Source organism: Corvus hawaiiensis, chromosome 6 (assembly GCF_020740725.1).
Source record: "Corvus hawaiiensis isolate bCorHaw1 chromosome 6, bCorHaw1.pri.cur, whole genome shotgun sequence".
Classification (NCBI taxonomy): domain Eukaryota; kingdom Metazoa; phylum Chordata; class Aves; order Passeriformes; family Corvidae; genus Corvus; species Corvus hawaiiensis.
Genome location: NC_063218.1, coordinates 25222501 through 25249407, shown reverse-complemented (window position 1 = coordinate 25249407; position 26907 = coordinate 25222501). Strand labels below are relative to the sequence as shown.

Here is a 26907-nt window from a genome sequence, read left to right as displayed (position 1 = left end):
AAAAGGTGCTTAATTATAACGAGGAGATCAAACCCGCGAAAGATCTTCTCTCCCGCATCACAAACTCAACGCGGGGAGACCGTGTGTGTGTCAAGACATTGCTTTGCTTCATTCGGGGAAAGGGGGAACCTCTCTGCCAGGCTCGAAGCCCCCTCTCCGGCTGTTTAGTCCGGGAGAAGGGCCAGAAAGGGCGGCGCTGCGTTACCCGCCGACCGTGCCCCGGCCCCGCGGAGCTGCCTGCCAATCCCCCGGCCCCCGCCGGCCGAGCAGTGCCCTGCCACGGCGCCGGCCCCGCTCAGCACAGCCCCGCCGCCGGCGGCACTTTGCGCGCAACTCACCGCCGCAGGTGCGGAGCCGCCGTCCCGGCGCGGCGGGCCCAGGTGCCGAGCGCGCTGCGCGGGAGCGGAAGGGCCGCCGCCGCCGCGCTGTCCGTCATCTGCCCTGGCCACTGGCAGGGCGGCTGGGCGGTGGGGCCGCCCCGGGGGCGGGCTCAGGGGGGCGGTGGGTCACGGGCCCGGCCCAGCCCGGCCCTGCCCACGCTGCCTTGAGGTTGAAATGCAGAAGTCAAGGCTCTCTCGTCGGGATGCAGATTTCCTTGTAGTTCTTTTCTTCCTCACGCTACTGTTCCCTCCTCAGCGGAGATCAGAGAGGTTCGGGGCCAGTGCGGCCAGGAGAGCAGGAGACCGGGAGTCGGTTCCCGGGCATAGGGATCCGTTGGGATTTAGGGCCGGCCTCGAGGTGCCCCGATCAGAGGAATGGGTAAGTGGCCGGGAGCCGCAGGAGAGTTCAAGTGCTGTCAAGAGAGGGGGAGCACCCGTGCATCGTCATCTGCTACCGCTGTGGCTCCCTTATTGACTTTGCTCGTGTTCCTACAAGTTGTAAGAACATGTTGAGGGTCAGGAACAGGGGAGAGAGAGAGAGCTAATGACTAGTCGGCTTGTTATTAGTGTTATTAGGCGAGTGCGAGGCAGGATAGCAGCCGAACGGATGGCTGGAGCCCGTGACACGTTGTATATTATTCCTGACACCGATCGTAGCAGTTAACATTTTAACACGCTTGTTTTACAGCCCAGTGTAACCGTGCTGCTAAGCGAAAGGCGCTAACAGCACCAGGAACGATCTTTAAAAAGTTAGTCCCCACTCAGAAGCACCGCGCTGCCCTCGTCTCTCCCAAGATGTAAAAGAATTTCCTCAACTACTTTTCCTTCCTCCCCCTCCCCCACGTCTTAGAAGATGTTTTTATTTTCTTTTTGTTTTCTTCGCGTTCCTTTTTCCTGTGGCAATAAAGCTGACTTGTCTGTTGGGGCGATCTTGTTTTTCATCTCTGGAATGTGCTTTTTTTTTTGGGAATATGCTTGATTCACAGTCTGGAGAGCTCCGACATTTGTTGTCACGGATTTTCTTTCTGTCTCTTCTTTTTTCTTTCTTTCTTTTCTTTTTTTTTAAATCTCTCACTTCTCTTCCTCCCTCCCCCCTCCTTCCTTCAGTCTCGGGGGCATCCCGCTATAATAAAGAAGCGTGCGTGGAGTGACCGGGGGGGGGGGGGTCCCTGTCTGTGACATCTGTCTGGGATGAGGAGCAGCTCAGACGCCCCCTTCTGTGCCGTCCGCCGTGTCCGACGGTTGTGTTTGTTCATTTGCTTGCAGAACCTGCCTTCGGGGAAGTGAACCAGCTCGGGGGGGTATTTGTCAACGGGAGACCCCTGCCCAATGCAATCAGGCTGCGGATTGTGGAACTGGCGCAACTGGGTATCAGGCCGTGTGACATCAGCCGGCAGCTCCGCGTTTCCCACGGCTGTGTCAGCAAAATCCTGGCTCGCTACAACGAGACAGGCTCCATCCTACCGGGGGCTATCGGCGGCAGCAAGCCTCGGGTCACCACTCCCACGGTGGTAAAACATATCCGGACCTACAAACAAAGGGATCCGGGCATCTTCGCCTGGGAGATCCGGGATCGCCTGCTGGCCGATGGCGTGTGTGACAAGTACAACGTGCCGTCGGTCAGCTCCATCAGCCGCATCCTCCGGAACAAAATCGGGAACCTGTCTCAGCAGAGTCACTACGAGACTTACAAGCAGCACCAGCCACCCCCACAGCCTGCTCTGCCCTACAACCACATCTACCCCTACCCCAGCCCCATCGCTGCTGCAGGAGCCAAGGTGTCCACCCCTCCCGGGGTGCCGGCAATCCCCAGCACCATGGCCATGCCCAGAACGTGGCCGTCCTCTCACTCCGTGACGGACATCCTGGGGATCCGATCCATCACCGACCAAGGTGAGGAGTGGGCGGGAGCCGGGGCCACAGAGGCAGCCAGATAGGGCCGGAGGGGTTCGATCCCTTGCTCCTGGGTTCTTTCCTTTCCGAGGGTCGGAGGGTGGTTTCGTTGTTTGATTCGGGAAACCTCTCGCGTTTTCCCCAGCACGGGCTGGGCACTGAGCTTACTGGAGGATGTGTCTCGGAACGTGGGCAGACCTGGGAGGGCCTGGGAGGGCTGCAGGAGGACCAGCAAATAGGACACATTGGCCGTCACCTCCACCGCTCTGAGCCGGGAAGTGGCGATCCTGGCCGGAGGGAACGGCCCGGAGTGCGGCGGGACCAGGGCGCACTCGGTCGCGGTCCCGGTCCCGGTCCCGGTCCTGGTCCTGGTCCCCACCGAAGCTCGCTGTCGCACTCCGGTCACGGGCGCCGCCTTGGCGTTACTGAGAAGTCCATTTTCTGTAGTTTTCGCAGTCAGGCCAAATTTGCTTCGGCAGGAAGTTCAAATGTCATCTAATTGCTTTCATTCTGATGCTGTATTTTCCTCCGAAGTGGTGGTCTAGGAAAACCAAAGGCTCTAGATTTGCCTCTTTTACCCCTTTCACACTCTTTCTGTTCCCCCTTCTGGAAACTGTGTCGCGTCTCACGGCCGCTCGCTAGAAAGGGACATTTTTTCCATTTCGGTCTCTGCCAGTGAACTAACAGTGAAAGCGTTACTCAAAGTGTCACTGAAAAACCCATCTTAAATAACCTTCGCCTACAGCGATTTCTGTGTCCCACTCTCTCTCAGTATTAGTGGAGAGGTGGGAGCTCTGATCTGTTTTCACTGCCTTTTTAGCAGCAACAATCCGGTTCTAGCAGCATTTCAGATGCAAAATGATCCTTTAGGCATTGCAGAATATTTTTCTTATTTCATCTGAAAGGTGATAATCTTTTTTCAAGCAACACATACACACGCACAAGTATGTTTTCTTTATATGCATACATGCAAAAAATGTAAGTTTGTTCTTCTTTGCCCTTCACAATATAAACTTTATCCTAGTCCTCACTGGCACAAAGAAATGTGCTTGTTTCTGAGTCAACTTTAACAAACACACGCCTGGCCATCTCTGAGGCAATCTAGAGGTAGTGTTGGCAATGAACATTAAAAAGAATGAGAACATTACAATCATATGAGAAATTTAGGTGTTGCCTTGTTCTGGGTTTTTTTTCTGGTTTTGTTTTGTTGAGTTTTTTTAGTGAGCTCCTCTTTGATTAACACCACATTGGCAGGCAGGCCTCTGCCGGTGCTGCCGGGTGCCTTGGTATCTGCCCGGTCTCCCTCAGCCCCCGCAGCGGCACACATCTTTCTGCGGTGTGAAACCTCCCCCCTCCCCTTCCCATCAGAGGGTCGGGGCTGCGGAGTGGCCGGTGCCGCAGATGGGGGCTGTTCGCCCTTGATTTATAGGATAAACTGACCTTGCTGACACGGAAAGGAAGCCCCTATTCATGGGAAAGTGTGAGATCAGCAGAAAAGGGCGCTCACCGAGGGAGCTCAATTTCTTAAGACAACTTCAGATTTGTGCCTTTCCCCAGCACGGCGAGGGGCCAAGCGAGGTGGTGTCGCAGGAAAGCCCCCTCCCACGGCGGCTCCAATGCGGCCGGGCGCGGGGCTCGGGGAGGGCTCCCCCTACCCCTTCCCTGGCTCCCCGGTGGGGGAATTTGGCCGTTCGAGGAATTTGTTCGCCTGCAAAACATCCTGGTATGCCCATGGCGCGGTTGATAGGTGTGTAAATAATAGGACTCTAACTTCTTCTCCTCCCCTCCTTCTTATTTCCCTCCCTGTATCTCCCTATTAAAAAAAAAAAAAAAAAAAAAAATTTACTTTGTGTTTCGTTTTCTTTTTCTCCCAAAAAGTATTTGGAGCCCAGTTCATGTGCAGCCGTGTCAGGACTGTTTGTAACACGGGGTGTCGTTTCTCCTCTGACTCACAAATACAAACAAGGCTGTTGTCGTAAATACCCCTTAGGAGAGCCTGGGGGACAAGGGCCGGGCGGCAGCTCCGTTCCGCCAGTGGGGAGACGTGGGGACGAGCGAGCCAGCCAGCTCTGGGCTCGGCTGCTGATCTCTGTCACAGCTTTCACGGAGGGAGCCGACTCCCTTCTTCCCACGAATCACCCTCTTGAGGGCTTCCGGGAGCCTCAGCGAGGTGTGGCGGGCGAGGGACCGGCTTCCCCTTAGCTCTGCCCCACAGACTGCCTCCCATGAGGAGAGGGAGCCGTCTCCATCTCCGAATCCTAGCCTCTGACTCCCTCTCTCCCCCGTCCCTTGTTTTCCAGCAGTGAATGACACTTCGCCTTACCCCAGCCCCAAGGTGGAGGAATGGAGCAGCCTGGGCAGAAACAGCTTCCACTCGCCGGCCCAACACGCCGTGAACGGGTTGGAGAAGAATTCCCTTGAGCAGGAGGCCAAGTACAGCCAGGTAAAGAGAGAGGGGGGGACGGGCGGTGATGCACAGGGCTCCTGAGCTCGGCCTCGGGCTACCGCCCTCGGTTTGGAGCCGATGCCGGACTTCTCTCGGTTTTGGTTTGCAAAGACGGGCGACGTCGGGAAAAGCCTAGCTCTCGTCCCTCCTCTCTCCGCTCCCTCCTCCGGCCCGGCCGCCGCGGCGCCCAGCGCCCCCATCCCGCCTTGCTGCCGGCGGGCGGAGGGCTGGCGGGGCGGCAGCGATCGCAGCCCGGGCCCGGTCCGCCCCCGCTCCGCTCGCCCAGCGGGCGCTCCAGAACCGCCGCCACCGACCCCCGCCGCGGCTCTGCCCCCGCCCCGGCCGGGCCAGCGGGCACATCCCGCCGCCGCCTCCTCCCGTACCAGCCGCGTTTTACTCTGTCCGCAGCGTGCTCTGTAGTCAGGGGAATAATTTGAAAATGAGGTGTAATTGCTTCCTACATTAAGCATTTTTAAACGCTTAAGTAGACGGCGAATTTCCTACGTTTTAATTACAACACAATATAACTGTTACTTAATAAATCTCTGTCTAAATCTTTGTACTTGCTAATCAAGTCCCATGCCAGGAGAAAAGCTATAAAAGGCTCAACTGTTACTCGTTGGGAAAGCACAGGTTTTGAAAACATTTTTTCCGTGTGATGGAAACATTTCAAAATGCATCAGAGGTCTCTCAGACACGCTGACTTCCCGGCCACGCATTTGTTGTACTTATAACCAAGTCGAAGAAAACCCACGATCGCTGTTTAGCATTTTTCCCGTTCAAAGACAGAGGTTTTGGACATATTTTCCGAGTTCTGTGTCTGGTTTTAGATCCGTGTAGAGGAGACTTTTGTAGCTCGTGTTTGGTGGTGAGAGTAGCTGAATCAGACCCTTTCCAATTCAAGATGCGGAGCACAAACTGCGGGAACATTTGCAAAGAGGTGAATTAGGCAGAGCGGGAAATACAGTAGATCCCGATGGTGAACAGCTACTTCATTACATATATTGCCTTTTAAATAGTACACCACCCTCAATGCTGTTCTATTTGTTTTGTTTTTCTATCATCCCATTATTATTATGTTCATTTCATATCACAAATAATGTGCACTATAGTATAGCCATGACTGTATGGTTAAAGATAGAATTAGATTTAGAGTTAATACTCCTACAATTTTCTTTAAAGACTAAAACAAGTGTTATCAGTCTTACTAAAAAATAATAGATATAGCTTCTCACTATTCTGTAAGAGCAGCTGTACTGTGGCTTCATGGTCTTAGGTTCCAGGCTGGGCCTTCCGCACACAATCCTGCTGAAATATTCACAGGATCTTGCTCATAGACTATAAACCATGGCCTCTGATGGATCTCATTTACAACAGATGTGTTGAGAAACAATGCTTTATAAATTGGGTTATTTTCAATGCTGGTTTGGAAAGTATTTTTTACCTTTTCTTTTTTTCTTTTTTACTCTTTCAATGTTTATGATTTCATCTTCATAATATATCACTGTTATATTGTCAATATCAGTTTTATCTTAAAGTTTTGTTCAACCTGAAAGATCATGTGATAAATGTAAACATACACACTACTTAAAAATTGAGAAAATTGCTATTAATAAAATGGAATTCATTTATCAAAATACATTGTCCAGAGAGTTTAAAAGGGCAGAAAAGCCATATTCAGAACCCTGCTCTCTAAAAGAAGATATAGAGAAGGTTCTTCTCAGTTTCTCCCCTGTAATAGTATAGGTAAACAGAATTTGGCTTTGGAAAGTTCCAACACATAGACCAGTCTATTCATGTAGTATTCAGAATTGTTATCCAGAGAATTAATTCAAATGGGCATTAATTGCTTTGTCTGTCAAGTCACAACTTCACTACCTTGCTAGTTTAGAATGTGTAAAAAAAATCAGGCTAAATAAGGATGGGAAAATGTTATTTTTTGCAGTTTTTGCCACATTCCTTTTGCTGAAATATTTGTTCCAGACAGTGTGAAGTTTATGAACCAAATTCTTGCTGCACAGAGCACTGACTTACTGTCCTTTCGCTGAAGTGCAGTGAGTCTGGAGTGACAGTTTGTGACAGTAAAGACTTACAAAATTCTCTGACATCATGTGATCCATGGTCTCTTGCAATGTGTACCATTTTGGGTGTAAAGAGATGAGCAGGGGACACTAGATAATGTTGGTTCATTTGTGAATCTAGCAGGGGGGTATCTGGAATGGTGGAAAAATGGGGAAGTCTCAGACATACTTCATGTGCCGGAAGGACTATGGTGAAATACGCTCTTTGTACTTCAGGGTAAATGCTGTTTCCTTATCTCTTTTGGGCAAAGCTTGTTACGAAAGCTCTTAGGGGTCTTAAGGAGGCAGACATAAGATTTCCCCCAGAGAAGAGAAGTGACTGTTCTATAATATTCCAGTTTCATATCTGTATTATCAAAATCAGAAGTGCCTACAAGAGGAGGGAATCAAGTGTGGATATTTAACTTAGGCTTTCCAATTTCACAATGGGAGCAGAGGAAATGTGTTCTGAAGCACATTAACAATGGATTTTGTGTGAGTGATAAGTAATTCTGCTTTTTCCAACAAATATCATCTACATATTTAAGCATCACCAATATCCAAAATTCACCCGTCCATAGCTTGCAAATCCTCCATAACTACTAGGCAAGTGAAAGACTTTCTCCCCAGCCTTAGTCATGGAAGATAATATTTTGCTTCTCAAGAAATCCCTTGGAAAGTCCCTCTGCGTGAGAAAGACCAGAAAAATTGAGACCGAAGAACAAGGTCTTCCGTACTTTTACAATATATTTATTTGATCACTTCTTTTAAATGATATACTTTGTTTTAAGACATTGGGTACTGTAGGCATTTTTTGGGCAAAACTCTTATTGACATCCCAGACTTGTCAGGCAGCAGCCATGGCTGACCTCTCCAATCGGTCCCAATGGCTAAATTTCAGCTCTTGTCCCACACACCAGTGGGAATTCACCCACAAAAAAGGCAGGAAAACCTCACATTTTTGCCTTGGCAATATGCAGTCATACTAGTTTAACATGAAACTGAACCTCTGGATGTAGAACATTTTTCATTTTCTGTATTATGAATTTCCTGGTGTCTCTGGAGCTTTTGTTTGCAATGTTGTTCAGTATTTGGGTTTCGGGAGTTGAAAGCTCAGCCTGGCAGACTATGATTCTGTACAAAACATTCCACAGGAAATCAAAAGATGCCTTGTCAAGTTTCTATTCAGGTTTAATTATCTGATGTCCCAGGTTGTCATTTATACGTAAGCAATGGCATAATTTTCCTGATGTATCACACTCACAGATTTGTCATATTGCTTTCAAATAGGGTGACTGTGACTCAGAGAAACTGAAAAGGAAAATAGATTTTTCCGAGGGCTTGACAGTTTTGTGTCATGCGCATTTCATACAGAGCACAGTTCTATCACAGAATTTACACAGAGAGGCACATTCAATGTGGTGTTCAGGGGCTTCTACAAATAATTATGCTATTGATACAAAGGATGAATATTCTGAGTATTTTCTTTTGCATTGCACAGCTTATACTGACAACTGCATTAAGAAAAAAATAGTTGAAATGACTGCAGTATGAACACATTTGTAACCTGCATTTGAAGTCAAAACAATAAACATGTATCATATTTAAAATGCAGTTCTCAGACATCTGATGCTTGTGACTTGCTGGACTAACATCATGGATGCTCAAACTGAAAAAATTGTGGTCCTGTATTTACACACATATGAGAATGCAGAAGATCTGACGTGTTTGTATGATTTGCTGAGAGGCAAATAGCTTGGAAATAATTTATTTTCAGATTGACTTTCTGTGTGCATTGCAGGAAGCAGATGTGCATATTGCCAAAGGGAGCTGATACTCATAAATGGAAAAAGCTTGTAACTGGGGGGTCTAAGAGCAAGCTTGCTCCTGGAAATGGCCCGCTATTTGGAGGCCTCATTCCAAACTTACTGCAGCTGCAGAAAACACTCCTCCTAATTCAGAGGGGTTTGTGAACATAGTTTGAGTGAAGTCTTCCTCTGACATGCTGGCCAAACCCCTAAGCAGCAAGTGCCTCAGGTCTGTCTCAGCTGAACTTAATCAGCTGTTAGGGGCTTGAGTTTTTGGCATTGCTGGGGTATCACTCCCTGTCCCCATTCTGACTGGGGCCGTGAGCTCTGTGTGTGCAAGCAGATAAAGGGAAGGCTCCATGTTAGGGCAAGTGTTTGCAAATAATTGTAGGTGTAATTCTGGACTTGCACAGAAAATGTAGACAATGTAAACACTTAGTTCCTGATCTTTCATTTGTAGATGAACAATGAACTCTGTATGGGGTGGCCCTGCATCTGTAACTGCATCTGCAGTGCTTAGAACCCACAACACAGGGTAACTTCTTCCGGTAGAGCATTAAAATGTAACCTTAAATATTATGGCAAATTACATGATCCTCCTACACACATTATTTAATGAAAACATTAACTAGCAAATTACTTATTTGGCATCTCATAACTCAGAATCCAGGCAGCTGGATTCCTGCTATGGGTCTGTGCCAAAGCCATCAATGACAGAGGTCCAGACCTACGGCTTCTCAGTCATACCCAGGCAGGAGGGGGGTGAAGCTGTGAAGGAGAGGTGCTTCTTTGCTTTCTTGCCATAGTACCCAGCAGCACTGTTAACAGAGTCTGGTGCAGGGGTTCAGACCTTGGCTTGGAGACTGGTTCTGTGTCACTCTCACTGGGATCTCCAGACCAGGCCTGCTGTTAAAATATTGCCACTAAGATGGCTTGCTCAAGGTCTAGGCATCCTTGTCATTGCATGTTGTGGGTGAGGGGGATGAGCTGATCCCACTACATGCACCCGATTCCTCCCCAGGTGATCTGGATGGCACCCAATTCGAACCCCATTTGTGAGACCTGCCTCTTACTGGCCACCTGCTTCCACGGCCAAAACACAGTGCCCTGTCCACCAACCCACATGGCTTCAGGGCACTCCACCCGGATGAAACTAATAAAGAAAGTCAGAGAGGTGAGTGAATGGTATGATGACACTCAAACTGCACTCTGAGCACCTTCTGCTCAATGGACCCCAACCCACCAGGAGGTCTGCCATGACAAACGTGGACCAGGGACTGTAAAGTGGGAGTGATGCGAGATACCTATCACAGCCAAGGAGCAGAGTGCCTGGAGCAGGGGTATTAGCTGTGATTTGAGCTGTTCAGTCTTGGTCCTTGCAGTAGATTGGCAAGTATATAAAGACTGTATAGTGTGCTTGAATTTGTCTGTTGTGGCAATTTATCGGCTTTTAGGAATTGCCTACCCCCCTAATAATAACCATAGGCATTCAACAATTGCTGGGCTGTGGTTTCACCCTCCTTAGTGTACCAGCTTCCCAGTAACTGCCTCTGCAGCATCAGAGATTTGTTAGACATAGGAGACTGCTGTTTTGGCTGTCCCTGAAGAGAACAAGGTGGGGACTTTACCAGTTTGACCCCATATTTGCCTAGCTTCTAGACATCAAGAATCCCTTTGAAGTGTCTGTGTCCATAAGTCTCCTCCCTCAGTTTCATTTAAATAGCACCATATTGAAATTACAATATATTTCATAGAATTATATTTCCTATTTCATAGAACCTTTCAATAATATATTATGGTGTTAACCAACAGCATAGAAAAGAACAAATGTTTATTCCTTCCAGTGTATTTGCTTGTTTAGTGTCCATGTGTGCCCTGCCCAATTCCAGATTTTGCCAAAATACAGACGGGAAATTATTGTGCAAATCTGTTCTAAAACTATGGGAATCTGTTAATTCCTACTCAAAGGAGTTTGCTTATATGACATGATTTTTTTTCCCCTGTGCTTTCCTATTGTCCTCATAAGCACAGTCTATCTGTCAAAGGAAGACTTAAGTTGTATTTTTGCCATCAGAACCAGACTTTGTGCTTATAGCAACCAGAATTTGTTTTCACCCCCCTTTGACGTAGTCTGGTTGTGAAGTTTGTTAAATAGTAGAACATACCCCAAGATCCAGCATATTCACTGGAAAGGCAGTGACTTTGATTTATATAATCCTTCTTTATTAATTTTCTCTGTTTGTTTTTTGTTTTTGTCTCTCTGAAATTTGAGTTCTTTTACTCAGAGTTTGGACTAAAAGGCAGGAGATGCTAGGTTTTTCTTCTAATTGTTGTTTATTATTTTCCTATCTGTAATACAGCTGCTCGGGAGTGCCTCTTAGTTAACAGGGTGGAAAAATGGCTGTGAGTTCTAACTTTCAAGGCCTTTTAAAGTCCAAATCAACCACTTATGAAATACCAAGTAATATGTTTTTACTTATAATCCAATAACTATCTATTCATGATCTGCAGTGCGGATTTTTTGACCCAGTAACAGAGCACTCAGATTTGTGAAGAAGAAGGAGAAATGAAGAAGAGCTAATCCACACCCAAAAACCTCCACATTGTTACACGTACATATAATTATATCCCAGAAACCTAAATTCTCTAAACCCAGGGTTCCAACACTTCTTAGTTTGGTGGATGAAAGGAAAGCAACCATTCAATGATAGTGCAGACTTGAACTACAATCTACATTTGCAGACATTTAGGTGGACATATTATCGTGTGTTTGTTGTGCCGTGATAGATCTCACTTCACTGTGAAAGCCGTCTATCCACCATGCCTTTTTCTCCTACCTCTCTTTTCCTCTGTTGTTTTTGTAGTAGATTACTCAGTGTCAGAGAGTGAGTGGTGGTCTTTTCTTTTTTTCTTTCTTTCTTTCTTTCTTTCTTTCTTTCTTTCTTTCTTTCTTTCTTTCTTTCTTTCTTTCTTTCTTTCTCTCTCTCTCTCTCTCTCTCTCTCGCTTTCTCGCTTTCTCTCTCTCTTTGTCTCTCTCTCCCCTCACCTTTTTTTTTTTTTTTTCTTTCGTTTCTGCTGTAGTTTGCTTTTGGAAAGGATTGGTGATGGTGTGTTAATTCAAGTTACTATTACTTTTTCCAAAACTGGGATTTTATTTCCCTGAAGAGGCTGAGATTTAAAACTGGATAAGAAAATATAATTTAGAGTGATCTTGATGCATGTCCCAGCTATAGTTAAAACACTCAATTGGTATTATCTGGTTTCTGTGTTATTCAGGGCAGCTCAGGATGGCTATAAATAAAGGAAATAACTTCAAGTTAATAAAAAAGCACGTTAAACATGGGGAATGGGATCTGCTCATTATGAAAGGACTGAACTTTATTTCAGAAGGAAGTATTGTGATTTTCTTATGCAGTATGTTGTTGTGCATTGAATTTAATAATGGGAGAAATAGCTGTAAAGAAAATGGCATATTTTTAAGAGATAATGTATAGGATTGGGTAGCTAACTATGTTTGAAATCTTAGAGCACTCCGGCATGTGAATAATTCCATTTTAATTGTGACTTCAACTAGAATACAACCTTTGCACAACTTAGAGTGGAAGAGAAATAGTGTAATTCTCCGTTCTTGAAAAGTCTCTTTTCCTTTTTCAAATCTCAGTCTTCTGGACATAAACTCAGTTCAGCTGAGCAACAGAGCAGCTGTAAGCCCCTTGCTCGTGTTATTTTCAAAAGTGTCTCGACTCCAATGTATTATCACTCTTTGCTCTTTCTTGAAGATAAAGGCAAATATTAAATTAGATAATATGATACCAAATTGATATCCTACATACTAAACATTCCTCTTCAGTTTAAGATTTTTTGTATGTGGAAATTATTTAATGTCAGTGTCCTAATTATTCAGTCTGTTTTATTCTCTGCTGATTGCAGTGAAATGAACAGAAAATCAAATCATTAATATATTCAATAAAATAAGCTAATTCATCTAAGAATATAGATATTTAGTCTAATATGAAAATATTTTTTCAAGAATCTTTTCCAGCACTATAAAATGCAAACCCTGATTTGCAGGGTTAACTCTGGCTAAGTTATTCAGATACACCTTAGCAATTTTAATTTTAATAAAAAATATTTTAAATAAAAACTGTTATCATAAACTGGGGAAATTTACTCAGTGCTCACTTTTGTAACCCTTCTTTAGGTGGTTCTGACTTACCTGTGTAGGCACATTAATTTTAGTGGAAGACTTATCTGAATGAATGTTTGTGGTATCATGTAATTTTTCCTGTTGATGCTGTAGCACCGAGTTGCAGCTTCAGAATTTAGCTCTAATTTAGTACTACAATATCTACAAAAATATTACTTAAAGTTATTAATTTAAAAACATTAAAACCCCCATTCCTATTACTTAGATCATTTAGTAGTGCCATTTTCCTAAATGACACTTCTATTACAGGCCTGCTGCTGCTGTTTGACTTGGAAAATTTGTTTACTCTTCCCTTGGGATCCCATATGTTGGCTTGATTTATAAATCATATTTAACCTCCAATTATAAAGGGAGATTCAGCATGTTGGCTTCCTTAATGTTTGCAGTTTGTGTTTGATTGCTCCTAGTCTTGTTGTCATAATCTTTTTGACTGATTATGTGCATGTCACTAAAAACATGAGATATCCTCTGGGTTTTTATGCTAATTTGCTCTTCTGATTGAAGGACTAGATATTTTGCTCCCTGCTATGCTTTTCTCTTGCTGTGGAAAAAATTACTTCTGCAATAGCTACTTCATGACTGTGTTTTCAGGACGTTCGGCAAAGATTCATCATTTACAGAAAATGTTTGAAGGTTTTCATGTTGAAAACCAGCAGTGAGAGGGTGTCAGTGTGTGTGCAGAGCTGCGGCAGTGTCCCTGCAGAGCGAGCTGCTGCCAGCACTCCTCGGCGCTGGGCAGCCGCTGCTCCCAGTACCAGGCTGTGGGACCTCTGCAGATCGGTTTCGTTTGCTCTCGGGGAAAGGCTATGCTGCAGGATCAAGGCAATGTGCTGAGCTTGCTGATCCAAGGACAGGAAGGATTCACTCCATCCAAGTCAGTGTTGGAATTGAGAGACAGAAACAAAAACGACAACCTTATTCACCAGAGGTGTGTCCCTTAAGCCATGACATAGACTGAACTTCTGATGACTGTAGCAGGGGACTTTGGGCTGAGTCACTGTCCCAGCTCATTCAGGCTGGCGACTTGAACCCTATGCTGTTTCTCCCGAAACTTTTTTTTTTTTAAATAGTAATTTAGACTACATCTACAAAGCCTGCATTCTTAGTCTATGCAATACACGAACTATTTAATTAAACATTGTAACAATTTTATTACAATGGGCAAGTAATTTAAATAATTGTAAATAATAACTTTACAATAAGAAGAATAATCTACATTCTTTTGGACACTCACTTTAGAGTTAGACTATAAAATTGAGGTGGACGCACCTGTGGCATCAAATCTGCTCTCGTTTGTATTCACATAAACCTGAAATGAGATCCTTTACATTATTGCCATTAATGATAGCTAACATAAATATAGGTCTGTGATTTTGAATATTGCAATTCTGGGTCATTTTCTGAAACATTTAGAAGCCACATGGGAAGGGAACATAGGAGACGGTCTAATTTTGATACTGAGAGAATGCATACCTAGCAAGCAAAAGTCAGGGAAGGAAAAGTAGGGAAGGGAATGAAAAAAATAATATCAATTCACTACAATATATAATTTGAATTTATACCACAAGGACTGAAAGTGAAATCTAGCTTGCATGTTTCTCTGGTTCTTCTGTGACCAAGGCAGAAAAAAACCAAAATCAGGTACTTTTTCTGACATGGATTGACTGCAAAATTTGTCCAGAAATCTTGTACCCTTGTGTCTTCTTACCGTGAAGGAGAGGAGGCCGAAGCTCTACAACATATTACACAAGCATAATCTTCAAAACAGGTATCAAGGCATTTGTGGTGGTTACCTCTGGTTTGGGGAAGAACTGCTCTGACTTTTAGGAGTTCAAGCAGCTAATGGAAATTACTTATTCCAAAGACATTCCCACATGAGCTTGGTTCTAGACTTGCTTTTCATCCACCCACTCCTTCTGTGTTGCAAATCACAAACAGACTGAAAAAATGACAAAAAAAGTTGTCTGTAGTTAGTATCGTATCTAAAGTGATTAAAACAAAAGATTCCATCTGTTAAAACTATTCAACCAGCTCCTTTACTGGTGAAAATGCGCGCAGTCTGCTTGTTTCAGCAGTACCATTTTGTGTGACCTAAAGCAAGTCTTTATGTCCACCCTGGCTTTGATATCTCGCCTGGATATTCCTTTTACGGTCACTGGCAGGTATCAGCAGCAACTTGGCAGAAAGGCACCAGACCCAACTTGTGAGCCTGACCCAATTACTCTTGTTTTGCTGGTATCTTTGCAAGAATATGTTTGAATGAATTTGTGAGTGGGTGGGAGATTGTGTATTCTAGGTTTCAAGTGCAGCTCTAAAATTTGGAAATACTTATTCCATCAGTTGTCTCAAAACATTGATAGAAGCAGCAATTCAGAACAAAAGTTTCTCTCTGATCTTTGTAGAAGCCAGAAAGTAGGCACTTTCAAATGGGAACCCTTATCTCTTACACAGCAGAGGTTCTTGTTCAGCTAGAACTACATGTTTGTTTGTTTGCTTTAAAAAATTAGATTTCCCTTGAAAAACGATGGTTCAAATTAAGAAAAAAAATATTTATAAAACTTAAAAACCAGGTTCAAGAACCTCTGCACTTAAAACAAATTCTTAGGGTTTTAAAATCCATAAACACCGTGAGGTTCTTGCACTCCTAATTACGAATGTTTAGATTTTGGTATTAATTTCCTCTGATGGAAATACTGCAGGATGAATTATTCATCCAGTATATATAGGGTCATGGAACTTAATCCCCTCCATTTATTTTAAGTGAATGTCATGTTTGTAAAAAGTGCCAGATTGACAGACAAGATTCAACCCTTCTGATAACCTACACTTTGAATCTAAAGCTGTTCGGAAGTAAAAACTCCCATGTTAAGACTATTAGGTCAAGTCTTTCACAGATGAAAATCAGAGATGAAAATTGCGGGGTGTTTTTTTTTTGTTTGTTTGTTTGGTTGGGGTTTTTTTGAGTACCATAGTTTTAAGTCACATAAAGTGAGATTTTTCTCTATCCCCTCCTTTTTTAGTTCAGGTTAGAGGAAGCCTCTGACTGATTTGTGGGTATGGCTCAAACCTTGCTTGAGGCAGAATTGCACTCCGTGCTGGGCCAGTTCCTACCCATCCCAGTGCCACCTGCTTGGCTGAGGGCATCTGTGGCATTCACAGAATCATGGTTTTGAGTGGTAAAGCTTTGTAGCAGTGCAACAAAAATAAGAATGATTCCCCAGTTCAGTGAGGCAGTGATGACAGACAGCATTGGTGGCCTCTGACAGGTTGCAGCTGGTGGTCCCTACACAACTGCCTCCACATCCTGCCCTCAGTAGTTGGGGCAAGATCTTTCTGACATTCAGAATAGACTACAAAAACAACAGTTTTCACAGCTGTGTTTTGAATAAGAGTGTGTGTGTGTGTGTAAAAAGGTTGTTCTGGCTGTTATAAATCAGTATAGGTATTCTTTTAAATTAAGCTTTTACAAAAACTAGTGAATTTTTAGTCAATTTCCATCTATTTTATCAACAACAACCCAAGTGGCACCTACAGTACAATTCAATAGGAAACTTGGGCTTCTCCATTAATTATAGTTCAAAGACTTTGTGCCATAATGCCATAGAACATATGTGTGATTGGACCAAATGTTTATCAACAGTGTCTACATTAATGTGAGCTGTTCAGGAGCTCAGATTTGCCTCAGATCATGCAAAGTCATCTGCATATGGTTGCTGAGGAACCCCTGGTGGCCTTGTCTGCAGGAGGCCAGGACATAGGCTTGAACATTGGTGGACCAGCAAAGAGATGCCTTGTCTGCACATTGACTGGCACAGATCTACCCTGTACCTACTAACCCATCCTTCCAAAAGCACAGCTAAGGGTTCACACAACATGAGCACTCATAATGAGGAATCCTCCTTAAAATGGGGCTTCCAGGCACAGCCTTGAGCCTACTGCTTGGTACCAGCCTCCTTGGGAGTGGGAAAGCCTGAGGAACAGGGTGGATTCACAGAGTCCAAAAAACTCTTTTGAGGTTTAGAGGTTGAAGGTTTGTGCTGCCTCAATGGCTACAAGACTTCAGGGACTTGTCCCATATACTTTCTCCTTCCAACACCCACCCCTTCAGGGTTTCTGTACCTCTCTGTCCACATTATGTTTGGGTTGTGGCTCTTGATGTCCCAGCACTACAATCTGGTTTTAATGGCTCTTCTGCCCCTGTGCAAAGCTTTTTGCTGGTGCTTGTTACAAAAAACAGAGGTGTTCGTCCTTGTTTCATGTTTGCACATTGGAATAGCAGCTTTTTAGGGCCAGTTACAGTTTTTACTTTCCAGTAAACTCAATGAAATAATTTTCCATGTGATTCAAGAATTGTAGTGATTTACAGTGCAATTATTTGCAGGTTTGTCTTAATTAGTATTGTTGCAAACACTGATATTTAAAGCTGAGGCTAAAGTATAATTCTAAGTCACAGCAGGGAGCACGTGATTCAAGTTACTGTTCAGCTCACAGATTTGGATTTTCAAAATAATAAGGCAAGTTCAGCATCATCAAAATATTTATGGATTTGGAATGACAATTATGTTGCTGCTGCAGCTGTATGTTTTGTATTAATTAATATTCCTATTGGAAGCTTGTGGCCAGGATCCCATTGCTGTCTCCTGCTGCTTTAGATTGTTGTACAGGTTTATATCGATGGAGTCCAGCAGAATTACTGCTTTGTTTCCCAAATGACAATGAGAGGATAGTCTAGACAGTGGAACTCTGAGATACACGGATAGGAAACTCATGAGTCTGAAAACGGGCCAGTGCCCTTTATGAAGGTAAATACTGGAAATCAGGCAGGTGCAATCCAGGCAGAAATTGAACAAATGAAATGTTAACATCGTGTGAAGTTTTAGCGGGAAAAAAAAGTCTGTTTCATTTCTTAACTTTGCACTATTCAGGTTGGGTGCAGTTGTACCATGTGATGATGCTACAGGATTTGCTGAATCAATAGTCTTCTTTCACATCCAGATAGGAAACATTTTTGAGAAAAAATCTCACCCCAAATCCTAAAACAAACACTACACAAATTGAAACTTGAGCAAGATAAATGATCTTGGTTTGTACCTGTTGTGCTGAAGAAACATTTATGGGTGTGAAATAAACCACCAAACACTTTTTAGTTAAATAAGGAGTCATTAATTGTGAAATCATACCATGGCTGACTGAAGGACTCTCCCATCTCTATTTAAATAGAAACCCTTCTCCCCAGCCTACAGAAGGACCTAGGAAAATAGCTTGCAGGAAAGGACCCAGCCCTGCAATTGTTTTGTGCGCAGAAGCCTTATTGAAACCAGGAGAAGCTATGAGCAAAGAACATTTACAAGTTTTTTTATCCCAAGTATCTAGAAAACAGATTTTTGAAAGACACCATCAATAATACTACTACTATCGTTCTGACTCATGCTCTGAACAAACAGTTACCAAAGAGTTTAAGATGTTCCACCTCCCCCAGCCGCTGTTACCTCTTCACTCTGGGGAGTGCTGCCTTCAGATCTGTGCCTGCACCTGCCCATGGCAGCTCCAGGCTGAGCCCACCCTCCTTCGGGGCCAGGAGAGGTGAGGCACAGGGATGAGTCTGTTTCTCCTGCTGCTGGGATGGCTGTGGTCACTGCACACCCAGCTTAAACTGCTACAGCACTACCCAGCAGGGCTTGCTGCAGTGACCAACACCCTGTGCAAAATTTGGGAAAGGTGGGTAAATGTTGCAGTTCATCGACGCCAATCTGCGGAAGTCATTGTCAAGTGCATTAAGGTGCTCAGGGAGAGAGAAGGGGGAAAGGCTTTTAGGAATCCATCAACAACAGCTTGCAGGAAGGTAGGCAGGTGTACAGGGGGCTTAGCACCTCCTGTCCTGCTCTTGGTGTGTGTTCCCTAAACATCTGCTTCTGGTCCCTGTCTGGGACAGGTTGTTAGGAGATGTGTGGAAGCACTGATCATGGTGGGGTAATTGGTCTTCAAAGCAGAAGGGGCCTCTGAGCCCCTGAAATTCAGGGGAATGGTTATGAGTTTCTCTCTTGGTGTCCCCACTGGTCCTAGTTTTGGTACAAAGCCCCAGCAGCATCTGAGGGCAGCTTATTTTATGCCAGATCCAATGTGTCTTACTCTCTTAGAAATGCTTTTCCCTTCCCTCTCCTTTTAGGCACCCAGTGGCCTCCCAGCCGTCAGCAGTTTCGTGTCAGCACCAGCCATGCCTCCCTACGCCACACCAGCCCAAGTGTCACCTTACATGACGTACAGCGCCACTCCATCCAGCTACATGGCGAGCCATGGCTGGCAGCACGCCGGGGGTACCCCCCTGTCCCCCCACAGCTGCGACATCCCCTCCTCGCTGGCATTCAAGGGCATGCAGACAGCCAGGGAGGGCAGCCACTCTGTCACGGCCTCTGCTCTCTGATGCAGGAGCTGGTCCAGGAGCACCACGAGCTCACTGGCTCCTCGCCCCCTGAGCCTAGCTCACGGACTGCTCTCTTCATGCTGGCGATACTTGGCATTTCTCCTCATGACTTGTCTCCCGTAAGGCTTTTGGGATTGAAAGAGCTGAAGACAACATCAGAAACTGAGAGAAGTGTGGTGTTGTGCTCTTAAAGACTTTGTGTCCCTCAAAGGGCTCGTGGAGCCTTGTTCTACTCTCTCCTGGTCAAACCACACATATTTATTCTTAATCATCACAAACTTTCTAAATGTGCAATTGTTACTAAGATTTGTGCAAAAATCAATAAAGAAAAATCACTACAGAAAATTCTGCTATGCCTTGAATCAGCAAAGGTGGCTGAATGGGAAGTGTTTGCCAATTGCCTAGAGAACAACCCTTTAATTGATGAGATTATACAATCCACTGTTATTAAGAGGTCCTTTTTTGTTGTTTTATTGGGTTTTGGTAATCAAATATAGAACAAAGGCAATAGGTGGCTTTCCGATTCTTCTGGCATGTTGCCATTGTCAGGCAGTAGTAAGACCTTTGTGATTTTATCCATTTGTAAATAGAGGCTTTCGACAGCATTTGTTTTCACCTCCCAGTACATTTCTTACCTTTTTTTTTTTAAGAAGATGATTTCTAGTTATTTTCTATGTCTTTGCATGGTGGGGTGATAGCCTCAGGTGATGAGGTTTAGTTAGGGGTTTTTGGTCATGTTTTTGTGCCACGGTGGAGGCTTCAACATCTTATGAAATATTTCTCTCTTTGGCAGAAGAGTCAAAGGCAGAAATCCAGATAAGTAACTCTCCACAGTCATAGCCAGCCTCCCAGATTCATGAGACACCACATTTGTAGGAAGTGTACAAACAGAAATGGGTGGAAAATATCTGAACAAAACTGAAAACTGTAGAGGAAAATGCTGTTAGTGTGCAACCTGTGCAGAGATGCTTACAAAGCCCTATCAGTCAAAAACCCCACTCAGAAACAGAATTGTACCATCATTCTCAGCTCACTTGTGTCCAGCCCTAGGATTATATTGTAATTTTTTAAACAGAAAGTTGTCTTCAATTTCTCCTTTAATGAATGTAAAGTATGGCTCTTGGTAAAGTTTACATTGTTGTTCTGAAGCATTTTTTTTCCTTTTAGGTATACTGGTGGTGGTGCTACAGAGATACTATTTAATATAAGCAAATTTCCTTTCTACATTTCTGTATGCAGTGGCAAGTACTCTGTGCCAGTTATTTTGCTTTAAACTTTAATCCCAAGAGAGCTAACATTCTGATCTTTGAAAATTTACCTGTTTTCCTTGGGCAATAATAAAGTTCTGACTATTATTATGCTTTTCCCATGCTGTAGGTATGTTCAGAATATGAATGTGGACAAAAAAAAAGCCTGGTGTGACATTTGATATCCATTATAGACTATTAATATATTGTGTATTTTAAAAAATGTTTTGCAATAACATAAATTACTGTAGACATAGTTAAAGCAAAGGAGAAAATATCATTCTTCATATATTGTTCTGTCTGCATCCCATATTAAAAACACTAATTCAGTGGGAAAGTAAAATACCATCCCTCTTAAAATATAGTTCTCTTTTTGTGGATTTCCAGCTTTCATCACCAAGAAAGCTGTGGGTAAATTTTCATAACAATCTAAGTAATCAGACTTACGCCATGTACAGTATGTCCACTGAAATACAGATGGACACAGCTGGCTGCTGCCACCTTTGCTTCTTGCACTAAAAAATAGAACTGCATTTCTATAAAGACCACAGATATTGTATTTGGCCCCAAGGAAAGAAAGATCTGATGTTCTTCAGCCTCAATGTATTCAGCAGCTGTTTAGCTTTAATGAGATGCTGAAACCCTTGTTATTCAGCAGAACACTTTTTCAAGAATGTTTCTTTGAAACCACTAAAGGTGAAGTGCACACAAGTGCATTTCCACTCTGGCACACTGTTAGTGACGTGGTGGATGTTATTCTGCCTTTATGCTGTTATAGGTGAAATAAAATGAGCCTTAACACCATGGAAAAGAAATCCCTTTAATACTAGACAAGCTCTTCACTAAAGATAAAATGGGGGAAAAAAAGATAAGAAAAAGATCGTAAGTAGGTAAGTGATTAAGTTGGCAAGAGGATTTTAGCTTTCAACTTAGTTGTTCTACTGGATTATAGAATTATGGAGTGAGTCTATCTATTGTTTTCCACAGAACTCAAGGGGCACCAAAGGGAAAAGAAAACCAAAAAAAAAAGAAGAGACACCTTTCAAAACTCAGCTTTTTTGAGCTTCAAGACTTCACAAGCCTGTAACAAAGTGTGCCTGTGTTAAAAGTTTTCCACATTTTTTTGAGTAACACGAGGTCATTTCTGGAATAAAAGTTGTCTTTCCTGACATTCCAATGAGGAATTAGTGTGTTTTGACAGACAGATCCTTAGCTTGTATCAGTTATGTGCATTATCTTCAGCTAAATCAAGATAATTTATAAAGCAAGGACAGGACACTGTGTTAATTATTCCTCCCGTGGGATACATCACCATAAACCATTTTTGTTTTGTGTTTGTTTAGGTACAGCTCTCCACACATCTGCCTTCTGTACATGATGCCTTACCCCTGAATGGGAAGTCAGTGGGGCTGCATGCAGAAAGTGTTGCTCAGAGTGAGCAAAAGTACCTGACCTTGGCTCTTAGTGAACTGCCTGTGATGGATTTTTTTGGTGTGAAGTTTCACAATTTTTTTTAAAATGTAAAACTACAATGTAGAATACTCCTTTGCCCAAGGACTATTTCACTGGTTATACTCATGGGTAAATTTAAAACTGCAAAATGTTAGCTTACTAACCACACAACTCTAAACCATTTTACATTGAATTAAAAAGAAAAAGGGAATTGTTTTCTGAAAAATAATAATTAAGGGTTAAGTGCTGCTGCCAAGTACAAGGGTATAAATCTGGAGTGAACCCACTGAGGTCAATGGATGCATTTGGGAAACATGCAGTATATGTGGGTGCAGAATTAAAGTTTTTAATCTGAAAAGTCTACACTTTATTCCCAGGGTGTTAAAGTGTTTCCAAAGAAATCAATGAAGCCTAATAATACTCCCTTCAGCCGAACTGTGTTTGCATGGCCCCAGTTCAGAAGATCTTTGGTGTAAAACTGAATTTCAGCCCATTTTACATGAGGAGTAATGGGGGATTGGGCTGGTACTTTCATAGGTTTGTTTTCCCATACCATGCTGTTTTCTGTTCTCAACTATTTCTCCTTTTATCCAAGATCAGGCTGAGTTATTAACTGAAAAAAATCATGTTGGAAAGGATGTAAAACCGAAGGCTATATATGTATATACAGTATGTTTAAAGCATTTTATTTTTATATTTTGAATGCCCTAAATTAATAAAAGACAAATTATAAAGCCTTTTGCTTTAGTTTTTGAAAGTATCTTAGTAGTGTCTTCTCTTTGGCCAAGAACTGACAATAAAATGCAACAATGAGAAACGCCTTAAAAGCATAAACTTTAACAGAGCTAATTTTATTGATTTTAGCTATGAAATAGCATAGGTATGAAAAGCCACTGTTGCCAAATTCAGACAAAAGAGAGGCTTATTGAGCATGTTGATACAGGCGTCTTTGAAAGCTCTGAAAACACATTTCTATTTTTAACTTTTTGTTGCTTTTCCAATGCTTTAAAAACACTCGTGAGATGAGACTTCACATGTGAACTGCCATTTTCAAGTAAAAATGCAGAAAGATACTACTTTAGGATTGCTAAGGAACAGGTTTGTACCTCCTTAAGAACATTTAACATTAACAGTGTGAATACAGTATGGGGAGATACTGAAACTTTCTAGCAATTGCAAGATATGTGCTCATTTGACAACAAACCAAGTTAGATAATGGAGACATTTTTATAACAGAATAATGTGTGGTTTTAAATTATTTATAGAGTTTTTAAAATTAAAATGTAGAATGAACAGAAACTATGTCTTCAGTCAGCATAGCAGAATTTACTGTATTTCACAGAGTTAGAATGGCCAGTAAGAACATGAGTATATCCCTGAAATATTTATATTTACAGTGACTGGGAAAAGCAAAAATTTTAGCTTCAGAGCAACAGTTTTTTATCTACAGAAAGGTGCATTTCTTCGAGGTGTACGGCGAGCTAATTACAACTGCAGATGTGCTATCAGTCTACAACCTTGTTTCACCATTCCATGGTGGAAATTAAAGGCTAAGGGGTCAGTCAGGGTGCACTGAGCATTTCTACCACAGGACAGCTCTTTTGAGAATAGTATATCAAGGTGGATAAAAAATTTGCAGTAAAATCTCATATGCCTAAAATCACTTTTTTCTGTTAATTTATTTACTCATTTCTTCTATGAATCCATGTTGTTTTGCATTTTTATGTAATGATGCAGACTAATTATTTTCAGTATCTTCTGTGTTCTGAATGAAATTTATATCATATATATGGCTAAGAACAAGTAGGATATTTAACACTATGCATGTTTTTAAAGTTGTGGCTGCTTGTGCTGTCCTTTTCTATCCAAACTCTGCAGAACTCGCAAAGCTCTTCTATGTATGCTGAAATCATACTGGGCTGAATTGAAACTGGACCCAAGACTGATTCAAGAGTTGCAGAGTATGGGTCATTTTCTTAATGTGGAGTCAATGGAGCTGTCAGTTTACAATAGCTCAGTATCTGCCCCCCCAAGATTACTCTTCTTTTTTTCTTTAAAATGCCCTGAAAGTTTTTATCTTGCCATTTCAGCTGAAACTTTTAAAAAAGTGTATGATTACATAGAATGATTCTGTGTCAAGAAATTTCAGTTTGTCCTTTAAAAACTAACTGGTTCTTATGTCTGCTTTATATTTTCTCTTGGTCCAGCAAAACAATTACAAATGTCAAGTGCTATTTAATTATGCATTTACAGAAAAGCATGTGCTTAAATGTCTTCTTGGATCAGGACCTAAAGACCATATTTGTTTTTAACATCACTGCAATCTGAGGGTATTCAACAGTATAAAGGATAAGAATCAATTTTACTTTGCTATAGCGTATTTTAGAATGCATATAATTTTAAAGAGTACATTTTTCAGAAGTGCTACTTGTGATTAACTGTGTCCTGAAGCCAAGCATAAACGTATTCATAAACCAAAAGCATCACTGCACCACCTGGAAGAAAAGATATTATTTTAAAACATAGAAAATTCACCATTTTCAAGATTTTATAGAGCATTTCTAGTGTGTGATATAAACCAGCATATGGCAAAGCCTTACTTGCAAAATGGATAATTCTACTATTTCCCAAGTTCACTAAAAATTCACCAGTTCATAATCCGTACCAATTTTTCTTAATATTAGATTATAAAGTTGATGTAAATAGCTTGCATATTAAATCAAATTCACCCTCAGTGTGATTTTTCCTAATACTTTTTCAAGATTAATATTTTTCTTTGTTCTTCTACAAGTAGAAACTTTTAATCTGGATATGCATATATTTGTGTGCCTGTTCAGTTCGATTTGGCCATGAAAGAGCAATTTGACTGGTGGAATGACAAAAATTCATCTCCAGAATGATGAAAATTCTTCTGGGTAAGATTCAAGAGACATTTTCACCTGTTTTTTCACCATGTTTAAAGCAGAAAAATCACGGTATTGAAATGAGTATAATCTTTCCTGTCTACACATCCACAGGCAAAATTTTGATCTTATGAAATGTCATTATTTGCTAGAATTGATAACAGTATAAAATCCCATCTTGAAAGCCAGGAAATATCTTTACTGTTAGTGAAGCCAGACTGTAACTGGGCTGTAATTACTGTATGAGATAAAGAAAGGAACATTTCAGAAGGTATATATATAACTAAACGCACAGAGAAGCTTCTAGTGGGAGAACACGGGTAAAGAGAACCAGGCTGCATGAATAAATATATATTACTTGTGGGAGCCAGCACTGGGGCATAAATATTTTCTTTCCTTTGCCTTTGCCTGTTGGTTCAGTTGGCAGCTTGGAGAGGCACCTCTAACAAACATGTCTTCTGCTGAACTGGGCTCGCCTTTCTGGGGCTCAGACAAGCAGGCACACAGAACTACCACATGAGTTTCTTCATATCACTCATCCTGAGGAACCATCATCAGGCTTGAAATCATCCTCTATGAAAAGGAGCTCACAGACATCTAGACAGAGCAGAAGTTTGCAAAAGGCTTTGACCAACAAACAAATCACAGACACAATATCTAAGACGTGATTTGAACTCAAATCAAGGCTGCTTCCAAATCTCATACTGTGTCATCTGCTTGTGTATCTCTTTTCCTGTAAACATGCACATGTTGGAAGAAGGAATTACCTTCCCAGTCACAACAAAGATTGTATTATTGTTTCATCAGAAAGTCAAACCTATATATATGTTAGTCAATAGAACCACAAAAGTATTTAGAATGAACTTCACATTTAACTGACTTGCTGGATCTGGGCCAGAATGCATAGTCATTTGTAAGATGGAAAATTTTACTCCAAAATCTGCTGTGCTAAGAGGTACTGGGAAAGCTAAACACTGCCTTCTTTTTGTCCTGCATGTAATCTAGTATCTTTGGAGTGTGAGGGAAAAGGTTTTTAGCTCTAGAGCTCCTTGTTTCCCCTCCCCACCTTCTTCCTCACCCTGCACAATAACCAAGCATGGTCTAGCACTTAGCCAGATGGATTGGATATGCAAACATTTACAGACAAACCTAACGCCTCCTTTATGCTGCAGAACAGGCTCTGCTCTTTACCTACTTGCTTTTACCTATGTGTGTTCTTGCCTATTAAACAACCAGCTTGAACAACTGGAAATATGTTTTCATGGGAATGGGATACTGTTCAGATTGGGGCTTCTGCTTTTTTTGATGCAGTCTGCCTCTGTGGGCTGACAAATTCTGAGGGCCCAGTGCTTCGCTTTCATGATTAATCAAAACCAGTAAGGGAAAAAAACTCTAAAAGCCAAAGAAGATACAGCTCTCAACCACTGTGCTCCCACATTTGGAGTAATTAGTAAGAAGGGGTCAAACAACAACCCCAGTTCTAAGATATCCTTGTCCTCTTAGTTTTCCAGGGCCATACAAGTCTCTTCCTAGCTCTGTTATCAGCTTTTTAGTGTCTGCCCCCATAGAGCACAGGAGAAGAAAGTGGAATTTGATATGCTTGTGCTGTGCTTTGACTAGTGGAGTGCATTTTATGGAGAGCCTCTAAGCTGCATTTTAGGCTGACTTCACATAGGTATTGGAATAATACTAGTGAACTCAAAAAATCACATTAGAAGGAATAGGAAGCTTTAAGAAACTTCTGAAAGTTTTACAGTTCTGTCATTTGCATATACTTTAGTTTGTTCATAAATAAAGCAATTGCACAAACCAGCAGTTACTTGGATCTTCAGTTCTCTGATGTATATGCGTAAATGATTTTTTTTAGACACATATTTAGCCAAATCCATCTGTGATACTATTAGATGATGCTATTTTAAAAAGAAACCATTCAAAATGAAAGCTATTTTAATTCATTTATTTGACTGATATTTACTACATTTTCTAAAGAAACTGAAACATGGGAAGAGAAAGCAAGAACAAAAGCAAAACAGAAATGACAGAAGGAAAATTACCTGGACCCAGCCTCATGATCTTGGGAAGCAAGCCTT

General features: G+C 42.3%; 2 protein-coding genes across 6 annotated transcripts in view; one reads left to right on the top strand and one right to left on the bottom strand.

The window, feature by feature from the left end:
- The first annotated feature begins 709 nt into the window (after nt 1-709).
- On the top strand, nt 710-20710 carry PAX9 (paired box 9). Its single transcript, XM_048306218.1, has 4 exons — nt 710-759; nt 1647-2273; nt 4574-4716; nt 18961-20710. Exons 1-4 carry the CDS (start codon nt 756-758, stop codon nt 19213-19215), a joined length of 1029 nt encoding a protein of 342 aa, XP_048162175.1. The 5' UTR covers nt 710-755; the 3' UTR covers nt 19216-20710.
- Nucleotides 13926-26907, bottom strand: part of SLC25A21 (solute carrier family 25 member 21) — a 246493-nt gene continuing 233511 nt past the window's right edge. For 3 of the 5 annotated variants that reach the window (XM_048306219.1, XM_048306222.1, XM_048306224.1), the window contains 2 exons: nt 26872-26907; nt 22745-24409 (listed from right to left, as the gene is read on the bottom strand). The exon at nt 26872-26907 is cut by the window's right edge and continues 17 nt beyond it. In XM_048306219.1, the coding sequence (XP_048162176.1) occupies nt 24339-24409; nt 26872-26907 (107 nt within the window). In that variant the 3' untranslated portion in view covers nt 22745-24338. The other 2 variants (XM_048306221.1, XM_048306220.1) reach the window with 2 other exon arrangements.

Coding starts and splice junctions, on each gene's coding strand:
- PAX9 (XM_048306218.1), top strand. Junction 2,274..4,573: donor CCGATCCATCACCGACCAAG/GTGAGGAGTGGG, acceptor CTTGTTTTCCAG/CAGTGAATGACACTTCGCCT. Junction 4,717..18,960: donor AGGAGGCCAAGTACAGCCAG/GTAAAGAGAGAG, acceptor CTCTCCTTTTAG/GCACCCAGTGGCCTCCCAGC.